This window comes from Mixophyes fleayi, chromosome 3, assembly GCF_038048845.1.
Source record: "Mixophyes fleayi isolate aMixFle1 chromosome 3, aMixFle1.hap1, whole genome shotgun sequence".
Lineage (NCBI taxonomy): Eukaryota > Metazoa > Chordata > Amphibia > Anura > Limnodynastidae > Mixophyes > Mixophyes fleayi.
Window position 1 is genome coordinate 52547013 of NC_134404.1, and position 16122 is coordinate 52563134.

At 44.5% G+C, this 16122-nt stretch overlaps 1 protein-coding gene across 1 annotated transcript; it reads left to right on the forward strand.

The window, feature by feature from the left end:
- The first annotated feature begins 263 nt into the window (after nucleotides 1-263).
- LOC142143122 (zinc finger BED domain-containing protein 5-like) lies at nucleotides 264-2117 on the forward strand. The gene has a single exon (XM_075200836.1). It carries the CDS (start codon nucleotides 264-266, stop codon nucleotides 2115-2117), a length of 1854 nt encoding a protein of 617 aa, XP_075056937.1.
- The last annotated feature ends 14005 nt before the right edge of the window (nucleotides 2118-16122 follow it).

Sequence of the window (16122 nt, forward strand, 5' to 3'; positions counted from 1 at the left end):
AGGCGCTCATTAATTTAGCTGACCAATAACTGTTGCAGATGGAGGAGAGTCATCAGTAGGTGACATACTTTGTACATATACAGCAATACTGTGGCGACACTATTCTGGGGTGCCACCCTGCACTGTTCCTGCTATTTGTGTGGTGTTGCTTCTGGGAAACGTGCAATTTTACTTGTATAGAAGCTACACAGGTTTTGACTTGAACTAATAATAATTATTTTTAGGTGATTGCTTCAGGACAGAATTATTTTCTTGCACCAAGAATGGAAACATTTTTGAATATTGGAAAGAAACGTGCTAGTAAAGAAAAGGATGGCGAACCACACACCAGTGGCAAAGTCATGAAGAAAAGGAGACATCGCAGATACGATGATACTTACTTACTTGACTTGGGATTTACATCTGTCGATGTCAACCAGGAAGAGCGGCCACAGTGTGTATTATGCCTGAAAATATTGTCGTCAAAAAGCATGATTCCAAGCAAACTGAAACGCCATTTAGAGACCAATCATCCTGACATGGCTAATGAATCACGCGATTACTTCATCAGAAGGTTAAAAGAATTGAAAGACCAAAAAGGTACATTTTTTAAACAAGCATCAATACCAACAAATGCTTTGCTAGCATCCTACAAGGTGGCATATAGAGTTGCAAAGTGTAAAAAGCCTCACACCATCGCAGAAGAACTGATTTTACCGGCTGCAGTGGATATGGTCACCATTATGGTTGGGGAATCAGCGGGAAAGCTGCTTTCAAAGGTACCTTTATCTAACAATACCATGAGTCGCAGAATACAACATATGGCTGAAGATCTGAATGACCAGCTGATTGAAAAAATGAAAGTGAAGGAATTCGCACTACAACTAGATGAGGCAACAGACAGTAACAAGGATGCTCATTTGATTTGTTACACACGCTTTGTTGATGGTGAGAATCTTGTGGAAGACCTTCTCTTTTGTAAAAGTATCACTGCAGGTACAAAGGCACAAGACTTGTTTCAGATCATTGACACTTTTATGAGTGAAAACAACTTAGACTGGACAAAGTGCTTTGGTGTCTGTACTGATGGTGGTCGCTCTATTTCAGGATGTTATGGAGGATTGCAGGCACTCATAAGAAGCAAAGCTCCTGATGCACTGTGGACCCACTGCATTATCCACAGGGAAGTCCTTGCATCAAAGCAACTGAGTCCTCCACTGAATGCAGTCATGGAAAGCGTGTTGAAAGTGGTGAACTTCATTAAAACTCGGCCACAGAAGGCAAGGTTTTTTAAAAAAATGTGTGAGGATATGGGCTCTGAGCACACATCTTTGTTATATTACTGTAGCTCGCGGTGGCTCTCCCGTGGCAATGTACTTTCCCGTGTTTTTGAATTACGGCAGGAACTTTACTCCTATCTGGAAGAAGAAGTACACGAGTGTGCAAATAATTTCCTGGATACTGACTTTTTATGTAAATTAGCATACCTGTGCGATCTATTTGACAAGCTGAATTCATTGAATCTCTCACTACAGGGAAGTAACACACACATTCTAAAACTTTCTGAGAAGGTAACAGCTTTTAGAAAAAAACTGCTTCTATGGAAAAGAAAATTAAATGAAGATGGTTACAATGACTGTTTCCCCCAGTTGCATCAGTTTGTTACATCCAATGATGCTTACTTGACACATGACCTTAAATCAGTGTTTGAGCAGCACCTTACAAAGCTCAGTGACTGGTTTGAAAAATATTTTCCAGAAAACATGGAGAAATTTCTATGGATCCAAGACCCATTCAGTACGAATGCACCATCTGAATTCACTTCTACAGAAGAAGAAAAACTCATTGAGCTCTCCTGTGACAAGTCTTTAAAAGTAAAATTTAGCAGCATGGGACTTGAAGAGTTTTGGATATCCATTAAAGATGAATATCCAATGCTAAGTACTAAAGCACAGCGAATCCTAGTTCCATTTGCAACCACATATCTGTGTGAAGCTGGGTTTTCAGCTGTTGCTGTAATCAAAAGCAAATATCGTTCAAAAATTAATGTTGAACAGGAAATGAGGGTGGCAGTGTCCAAGCTGATTCCAAGGTTTGAAAAGTTGTGTAGTGCACAACAGGCACACACCTACCATTAATAAATAATAATAAGTTTTGTATTTTTATACAATTCTTTAATAACCAACACATTTTTGTACATATTGTTGTTTTATTTTGTTTGAGTGTTAATGAGTGCTGTAAATTGTTCTTTTGCAATAAATATATTTTTTTTCAACAATTTTCGTTGGATTTATGTGTATTAGTTTTGCAAACAACTTAATAAGTATTTCTGTCCTGACCAAAATACTTATTACGTTATTTTGACCCAAATACTTAAAAATTGTGACTACCACGTAATTATTTTGACTTAGGGGTGCCTTGAAAATTTTTAGGAGACCATAAGGGTGCCACGAACTGAGAAAGTTTGGGAACCACTGATCTAGTCGCTTCTCATTGGCTAATTGCATGTTGACCCCTCCAGCTAATTCAATAACATTGTGGCTCTAAGATATGTTAAGTTATGTTATGTTAAGTTATGGACGTTACTTATTTTACATTACCATTTGATCGACTGCAGAAAAGAACATTTCCTTTGGATTTCTAAAAGGGGAAAACAGCAGATGTTTTTATTTACTTTAACTTACTGTAATTTCATTTACTTTCATTTAATTTTATTTGAATTTGTATTTAATTACAGTTTATATGGAAATGCAATTTTTATTAATAACCGTCAAGAGACTTCTCCCTCTATGTTTTATGTCTATGGCACTTGTTTAAAAATAGAGGAATATGACTTTATCATATACTACTAATGCTTTCAAGCTTCATCTTAATGCTATCCCCACAGTATCTCTACACTATCTCTAACCCAATGTTATCCCTACTCTTTTGTGGGCCATAAGTTTACACACTTGCTAACCCTAAAATTCGCCTGGAGCAAATGCTAATTGTGAAGTGGGTGCAGCTGCTATTATCCCTAGATGTGAGGGAGACCCCACCCCTCTCAAGTTCTGGCACCCCCAAGACCCCTGTAGCACTCCATGAGGACTACTGTCACAACCACAAGGCTGAAGATGGTGACACCTACCAGTAGTTGGCACTACTGAGTACTGAGGCGCAGAGTCTAACACGCCTCTGGTTTTCACTAGGAACCCCCTCAAGGAAGTATGAACTCCGCTGCAAGAGGCATGCAGGTTGCGGCCCTCAGTATCAGTTAGCTGGAAAGGTGACCAGCGAGGCAACTGTGATGGTGCAGCAGAATACAAGATAGAGGCCTGGATGCAGCAAGGCACACACAAAGGATAGTCAGCAGAACCAGGTCAAAATCAGAGAAAGAGTCACAGCCAAAATTATAAGCAAGAAAATGGTCAGGAAGTCGAATCAAAACCAGGAAATCACTCTAAGCCAGAATCAGAAGCTAAAGGAGAAATCAGGAACAGCCCGGGGTCAGAATCCAAATGAGCATACAGGAAACAGGTGCAAACACTGGAGCAACGCAAAAGACCAAATGCTCTGGCACCCTAATGGTGAAGTACTCCTTGATTGGTGCTGCGGTTTTCGGTGGTAAAAACGCAACCAACCACTAGTTGCCTCAAGTTTTTCATAGTATTACATAAGTTCCAGTCCACGAAGCAGCTGTTGGATGGCTTTCCTCTCTATACTAATTATGACTAACACCTATATTAATCATGGAGTTCCTTGGACATTTAAGACTTTATATGAAGCAATGTTAAGTGATAGGTTTACAAAAATTTTAGTTTTATCCATAGTCTGTTGCGCCTATTTATCCTTTAATTGTTTCGTTCAGCGGTAGTCATTATTCTGGATACAATAATTCCAACAATACTTAGGGCTAGATTTACTAAGCTGTGGGTTTGAAAAAGTGGGGATGTTGCCTATAGCAACCAATTAGATTCTAGCTTTCATTTATTTAGTACTTTCTACAAAATGACAGCTAGAATCTGATTGGTTGCTATAGGCAACATCTCCACTTTTTCAAACCCGCAGCTTAGTAAATCTAGCCCTTAGACCGATGTAAAAATTCTGATTAGTTAAAGGCAAAGGCAACAAGGACGAGATAAAGACCTACCATATAACAGACAGACAACATTCCCCACATGCTTCATACATGGCAGATATAAATTACAACTGTATAAAATGTCTCCAGTGTGAAATTCGTCAAAAAAAACTAAAACCGTCAATCTCACTGTGGCCATTGTAAGTGATGACATTCGCACTGGAGACATTTTATACAGTTGCAGTTTATATCTTCCATGTATGATGTGTACGGAGAATGTTGTCTGTCTGTTATATTGTAAGTAGAGATGGTCACTGACCCCCGTGTTTTGGTTTTGGTTTTGGTTTTGGATCCGGATTACCTTCGTGTTTTGGTTGTGGTTTTGGTTTTGCAAAACCGCCCTTGCGTGTTTTGGTTTTGGTTTTGTTTTGCTATTTTTGAAAAAAATACAATTTTTTTGGTCTAAAATAACCTAATTTAGTGCTCCACCAGTTTCTTAGATAAGTGAGATAATTCTAAAGCTAATAAATTATGAAAAAAACAGTTTAATTCCTGGTAGGCCGTCCTTAATTCGAACTCTTGTCTGCAAATTATACAGACAAACCTAGTTGTCTACCTCCTCCATCTTTGATTATTGGCAATGTAGCCATCGTCTTTGGGTGTATATTACACCCTCCACTTGTAGTTGAATATAAAAAAAGCAGCCTGCACAGACTGTGTAATTAGAAAGTAAAATTAAATGGACCACAGTAGTTTGGTGGCTATCTATGTTCCCCCCCCCTGCCCTCCACTTGTAGTTGAATATAAAAAAAAGCAGCCTGCATAGACTGTAGAACTAGAAATTTGAATATACAAAGAAATGGACAAAGGCAGTTTGGTATCTGTCTGCATCAGACCCCCATGTTGGCAATTTTTTCTTTTTATTGACACTCAACTTTTGCTCACTAACACTTCTTTTTCGCTTCAACACAGTTTTTTTTTTGTTTTTGTTTTTTGGACTGATTTCGAAACACTGTGTGGTTTGACATCGCATTGCCCAGATGACGTACTGGGAACGCGAACATCAGGACTGGTGACAGAACCTGGTTGCTTATTCTGCTCATATGTGGACTGCTTTGAATCCATTCTCAGCCCAAAGCACTTGTAATGCTAAAAATTATTTGGTAGATACTGCTGACAGATAGTAATTTTGACAGCCAGAAATAGTTATGCACAATTATGGGGGATACCCCAAAAGCACTGGAAAGTGCTAAAAATTATTTGGTAGATACTGCTGACAGATATGACTTTTGACAGCCAGAAATATTTATGCACAATTATGGGGGACACCCCAAAAGCACTGGGGAGTGCTAAAAATTATTTGGTAAGATACTGCTGACAGATAGTAATTTTGACAGCCAGAAATATTTATGCACAATTATGGGGGACACCCCAAAAGCACTGGGGAGTGCTAAAAATTATTTGGTAAGATACTGCTGACAGATAGTAATTTTGACAGCCAGAAATATTTATGCACAATTATGGGGGACACCCCAAAAGCACTATGGAGTGCTAAAAATTATTTGGTAAGATACTGCTGGCAGATAGTAATTTTGACAGCCAGAAATATTTATGCACAATTATGGGGGACACCCCAAAAGCACTATGGAGTGCCAAATATTGAAAAGAAAAAAAAAAATCCTCTATCCTCCTCTCTTCTCTAGCGATTTTTGGTAGCTCAATTGGAATAAGAATATTGTATTCTCTGTCCCTGCTCTAATCAGCCTGTGACTACACCCTGCTCTCTCCCTCTGTCAAATGGTGATGGATTGCTGTGGAAACGTGTATTTATAATCTTCAAGTATCGCGAGAACCGAGCCCCGATGACGTTCGGCCTCGATTTGGATTCCGGCTCGGTACTCGGATACCCAAAGTTCGGGTGGGTTCGGTTCTTGGGGAACCGAGCACGCCCATCTCTAATTGTAAGTCTCTATTTTCTCCTTGTCGTCCTAAGACTAATCTGAATTTTTACAGTGGTCTAAGTATTGTCGGAATCATTGAACCTGGAAAATATAAACAGAGTTAACTAGGCGCTCATTGACTATAGATACCTTACTGATCTAGATACAAATAAATGTGGTAAAAACCTGAGTAAAAACCTGAGTGCAAAAATGGCAAATAAATAACAATTTAATACATTCTAAATTTTACAGACATAGGTTAAAAACTACCTGCATGTCACTAATGTAAAAACAATCAAAATTACAATAATAGAATCAGCATGATGAATACCAATAAATAAAAACCATAGGCGTTATGCACAATAAAAACAACAAATGTTATACAATAAAATAATGATAGCCTCCAGCCAATATGTCAATGAGGTAAGGTTGTAACGGATTCCGGAGCAATGGCAGATATACAGGAAATGATGTAGAGATAAATAAATGTCCTAGTCGAAATGCAAGTCTATGTGGTGTTAATAACACCAATATATGTCCTTACGGATTGGTGAAAACGATTGAGAAGGAGAATCCAGTCATATGTCCATAAAAAGAATATGGTAATGCTACGAGTTCAAATACTTGCTGTTATGGTCCCTCACACTGGCCGCGCGGCAGGGCGGAAAAATCGCTGTTAGTCCCTGTGACAGACCCGGGCCTTATATTGAGAATATCGTGCCAACCCGGTCTGTCCTCAGTGGGCCAATTGAACAACCATGGCCCACTCTGTTATTAAATGCCGCCCGGTGGCCAGATCTGTTATTACTGTGGTGTCCAGAGAGGGAGGGGAGAGGCAGCTCACAGGAAGTGTGAATCAGCTGTGGACCCTGTGACATCAAAAAGTAGTGGAACGGGTTAAAAAAAGGAGGGTCAGGACCTTATCTAAAATCAGTAGGGGGTCTCTCCCTGTTTGCTAACTATTGTTCTAGCAAGTCTGCAACACAGTCTGAATGGCACCATCACAGCAAGGGGTGACCACTGATGTCATGCACTATTTCCACCCCGGTTACCACCCAAACTCTTCACACCACCAATCACAAGAGGACAGTGAGTGGGGGGGGGTGGTGAGAAGGGACCAAAAAGGAGCTGTCTGGGGGATGGGGGTTGTTGTTGGAGAATCTGGAGACAGCAAGGACCTGTTAGAGAGTAACCGTATTCTCGCAGGGCCTTAAAGGAATGCTTGAGGCAGGAGCTTCTTGACAGAGATCGGACAGTGTACCTCTAGGACTGATTCTGTTACCACTCCATCGGGAGACACTCGCAGATTCTGGGGAATTGGTGAGCCTACATCCGTAGGGAGACTGATACCCAGGGTCCCACCAAGCTGGTGGAGAGTTGGCCGAGCGGCTGGGATCAGCAAGATACACAGACCCACCTTAAGGATCAGAAACCCTGGCCCACTTGGATTGTCAGCTGTGGATTTTATTACCAGGAGTTTGGGCCTGCTAGGACTCTGTGCTTGGAGGTAACCTGCTGGGGATTTTGTTGGGGAGTTTTACTTGCACTGGTGATTTTCTGACACTTGATATATTTGGCGGGGGGAACAAGTTTCTCCTTGGGGAGCACTGTTGTATTTTACTAAGTGCGTGCACTTTGTTTAATAAAAGGGATTATTATTTCTTTCCTGTCTCCTTACCTGTGTGACCTGTGAACCTAGAGGACCGGGTATCTAGAGAGCTTTGGTAATAACCCCGGTGTCCTCACAATTTTGGTGGCAAGCAGTGGGGTCACACAGTCCCAACGTTTGGGTAGAGCGCAGGGACTCGTATCCAGATACGGTCAGGCTCTGTAAGGACACAAGGCAACAGTCTGTCAGCACCAGTGTTAGTAAAAAAAAAAACCAAAAAAAAAAAACCCTAGCTAGGAAGTCAGCAGGAATGGCCACAGAAGCAGAGCAGATCAGCTTAAAAGCCACAGAGAGATTCTATATGAAAGCAAGGAAACAACACTTGCAGGGGTTCTGCAGAACCAAAGGGGTGGACTTTGATGACACAGACGTGCGTGAAGTTCTGGTGGCCAAACTAATGGAATGGGAAAAGGCCCACCCTGAGGAGATGGAAGAGTCAGAGGTGGAAGAGGAGGAGGCCAAAGACCAGCCACAGAGACCCCCTAGTGGGACACAACCCAGACCACCGTCCGGCACTCCAGCAGTGCTGCAAGATTGGCTGACAGCACTGGGGGAAAGGGCAACCCTGCATGAAAGGGCAGCCGTACTCCAAGCAATGTTGGGGGTAGCATATGAGGTACCCCAGATTCAGAGAGTAGAAGGTCGGGGAGAGGCCCGGTTGAGACCTCAGCTGGGATATAGTGGAGTCCCAATTTTTAAAGAGGCAGACACAGACATTGATACCCATCTCCAGGTTTTTGAAAACTTGATGGGAGTCCATGGGATTGAGGAGGAAGAGTGGTCCAAATATCTGGGACCCAGCCTGACTGGGAGAGCGCTGGAAGCTTACCAGGCTCTAAGCCCTCACGAATGTGGGGATTATGGTACAGTGAAAAAGGCACTGATGGTAAAATTCCAGTTAAATGCAGAGACCTACAGATACAAGTTCAGGACTTTGAATAAAGGAGGGTCACAGTCGCACCAGGAATTTGCCAGCCAGCTACAGAGGGCCTGCGAGAAATGGATGGTAGGGAAAGGGGCTCGCTCCGCTAAGCAAATTAAAGAGCTCATTATGCTGGAGCAGCTGACTCTAAAAATGGCCCCAGAGATCCGGGAATGGCTGGCGGACAGAAAACCTGAGACCCTGGAGGAGGCAGCAGGGCTAGCTGATGAGTATGTGGTGAGTCGACCAAGATGGAGAGCCCCTAGTATACCTAGTCAAGCAGCTGCAGGGAGGGGGAGCCGAACAATTCCAGCAGGTCTAGTGACACCGGGAGCCCCCTTTGTTAGAGAGAACTCTGCCCGGAATCCAAGAGATGAACCAGCCCGATCCAGACCCTGGGACCTGAATCCAAAGAGGTGCTTTCGGTGCAACCAGGTGGGGCACTTCCAGAGAGATTGCCCCCGTACCAGAAGTCCGATCCCAGGAGCCAGAGCTGCACCAGTGGCCGCTGTACAGTATGCCCCAGGAGATTTTGAAATCGGCATTGAGGCCGAGCCACCCTGTCCTGATGTGCCAGAGGCAAGGGACGGGGTGTATGTGGTGAACCTGATTTTGGGGAAGGGGAGGCAGAGCCCTAGGAATATGCAGGGTTATCTACAGGACGTGTGGGTGGGGGACTGCAAGGTCCAGGGGTTGAGAGACTCAGGAGCATCCCTGACCCTGGTGGAGCCTGATATAATTAAAAGATCCCAAGTTATGGAGGGACAGCAGGTCCGGATTTCCACGGTGGGGGGCCATCTTGCAGATATTCAGGTGGCCCGGGTACATTTGGATTGGGGGGCGGGATTTGGAATGGTGGAGGTGGGCATTCTGGATGGACTACCAGCAAAAGTGATTTTGGGGAATGATTTGGGCCAGGGATTGGTCACTCACTTTGTGCAAGCTGTGACCCGCAGCCAGAGCCGAGCACAAGCCACAGCAGCACAAGAAGCCGCAACGCCAAGGAGACCACCAAGATTAACCCCGGCAACCAGAACCAAGGAGCCAGAGGCAGCACCGTTGGTGAGTAACCCAGAAATATCTGATGTTGTACCAGAAATTGATTTGGGGGAGGAGGACAGAAGGGAATTTAGGAAGGCCCAACAGACTGACCCATCCCTAGCCAAACTGAGGAGTGCAGCAGACGCTGGGGGAGGGGAAGTGGCAGGCAGTAAAGTAGTGTGGGACAAAGGACTGTTATATAGGGTAGTCACCCCCACCCTAGATCAAGACCCAGGGACAGAAGTGAAGCAGTTGGTAGTACCATGGGCTTACCGGACCCATTTATTAGCGCTGGCCCATGACATTCCAGCAGCGGGGCACTTTGGGACCAGAAAAACGTTGGCCCGGTTGTTGCGGACTTTTTTCTGGCCTCAAGTCACCCAGGATGTGAAACGTTACAAAGCCTCCTGTGACACCTGTCAGAGAATAGGGAGAGCCCCTAAGAAAGTTCCACTACAATCCCTGCCTATAATTGAGGAGCCCTTTGCCCGGGTGGCTATAGATATCGTAGGTCCATTAGCCATCCCCAGTTACACCGGAAAAAGATTCATCCTCACCCTGGTGGACTTTGCCACCAGATACCCAGAGGCAGTAGCCCTGTCGTCCATAGACGCAGAGCATGTGGCCCAGGCTCTGGTGGACATTTTCAGCCGGGTAGGATATCCCAGGGAAGTGGTTACTGACCAGGGGACCCAATTCCAAGGGGACCTAGTCCAGACCCTATGGGAAAAGTGGGGCATTAAGCCCCTACGAACCACCCCGTACCATCCCCAGACCAATGGGTTATGTGAGCGTTTCAATGGAACGCTGAAACACCTCCTGAAGGCATATGTACAGTCTGAAGGGAGAGACTGGGACAGGGCCCTGCAGCAGCTCCTGTTTGCATACAGGGAAGTACCCCAGGAGTCCACCGGATACTCTCCTTTCGAACTTCTGTATGGCCGGAGGGTACGAGGCCCCCTAGACCTGGTTAGAGAGAGGTGGGAAGGAACATTCCAGGCCAATGAGCAGCCTATCCTTAAATATGTAGAGAAGATGAGGGAGAGGATGAAGAGAGTAGCGCAGCTGGCGCAAGGCCATTTAAAAGGAGCCCAGGCAAGACAAAAAGAGTGGTACGATGCCCACGCTCAGGATAGGAAGCTGAACGCAGGACAGAAGGTGATGGTGCTAATCCCAATGAGACGGAATAAACTTCAAGCCACCTGGGATGGCCCATACAAAGTGGTGAGGCAGGTAGGGCCGGTTAACTATGTAGTAGCGCTGGATGATGAGGAAACCTGGCTGAAAACCTTCCACATCAATCGACTAAAAGGTTATGTGGAACGGCAAGTGGCAGCAATGGTGGAGTGTTGTCCCCCCATGGGTCCCACAGAGGTAGACCCCCTACTGGAGATGATAGGGGAGGTGAGAGAGGAAAAGGGGGTGGAGACAGTGACAGTGGGGACGCAGCTAGGAGAGGGACAGAGGCAGGAAATGAGGGAGGTACTGGAGAAGGAGCAGGCCCAATTTACCTGTAAGCCCGGTCGTACCCACCTAGCCACCCACCATGTAGACACGGGGGAGGAGAAGCCCATAAGGCAGGTAGCATACCGCATGACCCCCGCTGTACTGGCCCAAGTACGGAAGGAGATAGAGGAAATGCTGGCCTTAGGAGTAATTAAGAAGTCAAATAGTCCATGGGCTGCAGGGGTGGTATTGGTCCCGAAGAAGGATGGGACCACCCGCTTCTGCGTGGACTACCGTAAACTAAATAAGGGTCACCACCACTGATGCTTATCCCATGGCCCGAATAGATGAGCTACTAGACAGGCTAGGGGCAGCCAAGTTTGTGTCAACTTTGGATCTGAGTAAGGGCTATTGGCAAATTCCCCTCACCCCCGAGGCTCAGGAGCGGTCAGCCTTTATAACCCCACTGGGATTGTTTGAATGTACGACAATGCCGTTTGGGATGAAAAATGCTCCAGCCACATTCCAACGGATGGTTGATGACCTGTTGGGGGGGTGTCAGGAATTTGCCCAGGCTTACTTAGATGACATTGCCATCTTCAGCCAGACGTGGGAGGATCACTTAGTGCAGGTGTCAGAGGTCCTGAGGAGAATCAGGCAGGCAGGGTTGACCATTCGCCCAGACAAATGCTTCATGGGCATGGCAGAAGTGCAATACTTGGGGCACCGTGTTGGTGGGGGAATCATACGACCTGAACCGGCAAAAGTAGAAGCCATTGTTCAGTGGCCCCGACCCACCAACCAAAAGCAAGTACGAGCGTTCCTCGGGATCGCAGGGTACTACAGAAAATTTGTGCCGCAGTATAGCACTGTTGCCAGGCCCCTGACTGACTTGACAAAGAAAAAATACTCTAGACGTATAGAATGGACCCCAGAGTGCGAGGGAGCCTTTGACGCTCTGAAGGCAGCATTGACCCAGTCCCCAGTGTTAGCAGCCCCAGACTTCAAGAAACGATTTCTGGTACAAACAGATGCTTCAGGGTGTGGACTCGGTGCTGTGCTCAGCCAAGTGGGGGAGGATGGGCATGAGCACCCAGTAGTTTATTTATCCCGAAAGCTGGTGGATAGAGAGGTAGCCTATGCCACCATTGAAAAAGAATGCCTGGCCATAGTGTGGGCCCTAAAGAAATTACAACCCTACATTTATGGGCAAGAGTTCACAGTAATTACAGACCACAACCCCCTTTACTGGTTACAAAGATCTGCTGGGGAAAATGGGAGGTTATTACGGTGGAGTTTAGCATTACAAGGTTATAACTTTACTATCTCGCACAAAAAGGGAAAAGACCACTCAAATGCGGACGGACTCTCCAGAAGAGAGGAGGAGAACCCTTCATTAAGGAACCCACCGTGCCAAGGAGAACATCTGGAGCCCGACCACCAGACTCCAACTGTCCCCTTGATTTAATAAGGGGGAGGTATGTGACAGACCCGGGCCTTATATTGAGAATATCGTGCCAACCCGGTCTGTCCTCAGTGGGCCAATTGAACAACCATGGCCCACTCTGTTATTAAATGCCGCCCGGTGGCCAGATCTGTTATTACTGTGGTGTCCAGAGAGGGAGGGGAGAGGCAGCTCACAGGAAGTGTGAATCAGCTGTGGACCCTGTGACATCAAAAAGTAGTGGAACGGGTTAAAAAAAGGAGGGTCAGGACCTTATCTAAAATCAGTAGGGGGTCTCTCCCTGTTTGCTAACTATTGTTCTAGCAAGTCTGCAACACAGTCTGAATGGCACCATCACAGCAAGGGGTGACCACTGATGTCATGCACTATTTCCACCCCGGTTACCACCCAAACTCTTCACACCACCAATCACAAGAGGACAGTGAGTGGGGGGGGGTGGTGAGAAGGGACCAAAAAGGAGCTGTCTGGGGGATGGGGGTTGTTGTTGGAGAATCTGGAGACAGCAAGGACCTGTTAGAGAGTAACCGTATTCTCGCAGGGCCTTAAAGGAATGCTTGAGGCAGGAGCTTCTTGACAGAGATCGGACAGTGTACCTCTAGGACTGATTCTGTTACCACTCCATCGGGAGACACTCGCAGATTCTGGGGAATTGTTGAGCCTACATCCGTAGGGAGACTGATACCCAGGGTCCCACCAAGCTGGTGGAGAGTTGGCCGAGCGGCTGGGATCAGCAAGATACACAGACCCACCTTAAGGATCAGAAACCCTGGCCCACTTGGATTGTCAGCTGTGGATTTTATTACCAGGAGTTTGGGCCTGCTAGGACTCTGTGCTTGGAGGTAACCTGCTGGGGATTTTGTTGGGGAGTTTTACTTGCACTGGTGATTTTCTGACACTTGATATATTTGGCGGGGGGAACAAGTTTCTCCTTGGGGAGCACTGTTGTATTTTACTAAGTGCGTGCACTTTGTTTAATAAAAGGGATTATTATTTCTTTCCTGTCTCCTTACCTGTGTGACCTGTGAACCTAGAGGACCGGGTATCTAGAGAGCTTTGGTAATAACCCCGGTGTCCTCACAGTCCCGATGAGCTAGAGCTGTGCAGAGCATAGCTCTGTAGGAGATCCCTCGTGGTGGATGTCGGAGTGACGTTACGTGAAGTGGCAACGCGTTTCGTCCTATCTGGACTTTTTCAAGGGTTTATTGAGTGTCCATGATGGGTAGTTTAAATAAAGCACAGGAGAAGGTGATTGGTTACCCAAAACTGATTGTCCGTATATGGATATCGGCTGAAAGTTCATGTTACTTATAATATCAGTATACAGTAAAACGACAATAGTCCTGATACAGCCTGCATAATAACAATACCTTTAAAAGCATACCATAACTGTTTTTTTCACATTGTAGAATAATATTATGCATGCATGTCTCAGAGGCCATGATCAAGAGCAAAATTGCTTACAGCAATGAGCCATAGGTGTAATCACCGTACCAATGGATGCAAGTCATGTAAAAATAACACCCTAAAGAAAAAAAGGTATAAAAAGCTAAATATACATTCGATATAACAATTACAGTATAAAAATAAATGCAAGGTACATGATCCTTGAGCTTCCGATAGCACAAAAATGGAACCTTGAAAATGAAAGTTATTCACAAATTACAAAGTTGTTCCATAAACATGAAGTAAATGTTAAAATACAACAAGTGTTATATATTTTATTATGCTCAATTCAAAGCTGAAATGGCTTTACCGGTCCTGAATGCCCAAGTATAAAATACATTATTGCACACAGTAACTAGGTATTCAACACATAATGGCAAAAAAATCATATAGTAAACATAGTTAGTGTGCCAACTTGTAAACTGACAACAATATAAAAAGCACAACATTGAAATTCCCCTACTCAGTTAAGCTAATGCCAGTAAAAGTAAATAACTAGAGCATTGGAACGTAGAAATAGTAATGTACTAAATGATGATAAGATTAATGAATTATAACAAACCCCGATTTAGACATATATTCATGGAAAATTGTATGTGTTAGGACTGCGGTTATGAGATGAGCTTTAAGAAGCAGGCTAACAGAGGTCTTCACCTTTAGCAGCCGCCGTTCCCGTAGAACTATACTTGTTCGGAGGTACTCGGATGCCCCCAGGACTTACGCTCACAGATAGTAAAAGCTTATCTAAATAACCACAGTGCAGAAGGTAAGCAGAATGCTGGAGGAGGATGTCAGAAACAGGCCACGGTCGTGGGAAAATTGCAAGCAGAATAATCAAGGGTTAGGCAAAAGGTCTGGGCAGGCAGCGTACAAGGAATATCCAAAACAGGCAGAGGTCAAGGGGCACAGGAGTTCAAGCAGGATCCAGAAAACAGGCCGAGGTCACAACAGGGAATCAGGTCACAGATATCTAATATTTTCAGGAGCAAAAGGAAGATCAGCAAACGTGCAGCACACAGAACACTATAACCGGCAGGGAGGCTAAGCCCTCCCTGTCTTAAATACTTTGATGGACCAATCAGAAAGGAGGAGGCACAGGGCTGGCAATCTGCCTCAGGAGGCTGCTAATTAATTTCTAGTTTAGAACTAGCATAGGGAATAACATAATCCTGGAACATGTAGAAATATATAACTGAATCTATTTAATTCATATAAGATCTGCCCCTGTAGTTGTAGAATGTCTCTACACACTTCTAAATCTGCCACAAAGACAGCCCCAAACCAAAGGCCACACATATAAAATATAAAAATAGCAACCGTATTATAGTAACTTATGCTTTTGCCCGGCTGTTTGATTACGCTGGGACATGGCGCTATTAACAGAGGGCATCCAGGCCGTTGTCCTGGCAACAGTTGGGATGGAAGAGGAAATAACGTACCGGTCATTATGGTGACGGTCAGGACGAAGCTGCAGAGAGGGCAGAGAGTCACGGCAGTGCCACATAAAAACAGCATTGATGTGGTAGTGACAAAGACCCAAAGTCTAAATAATATATAAATCTATGTTGAAGAAAACATATAAAGCAGAGTTGTCTATTTAGCACTCTAGGGATTAGAGTCTGTAGATCAAAGATCCAATATGCTTCCTGTCTCAGAAGCATCATGGCTCGACCTCCTTCTCTGGGTGGTGTTGGAATGTGGACAATGACCATATATCACAATGTGGGTAGTAGGTGTTCATTCTGTGTAATCTGATTATTTGCTAAGTGGTAACTGGAGCCAAAGATAAGGGCTCTCTTAATGATTGACCATCATGTAGCCATACATATGTCTATATGTCATATGTCCATATGTTCATATGAACACATGGACACATTATCCATACATGTAGTCACAAAGCAAACTTATTCTTGGTGCTTTGTCTGTTCTTCGGTATTAATAAGAATAATATGTGAGTTTTGAGTACTGATTTAACAGAGTTTTTAACCTCTTTGGAATACTATCCCCTGTCGATAAATCTATTTCCATTTTAGTGAGCTCATCCTGGACAACTGATGGATTATTTACTATCCTACTCATATCACCCCTCTAGAGCAAGAAAATATTGTTGATTTAATAACAATAGAACAGAATATGTTCTCTCATAGATTCTTTGAGTAG

Bases quoted from the DNA above. Each gene is read 5' to 3' on its own strand.
- LOC142143122 (XM_075200836.1), top strand. From the start codon at position 264: ATGGAAACATTTTTGAATATTGGAAAGAAACGTGCTAGTAAAGAAAAG.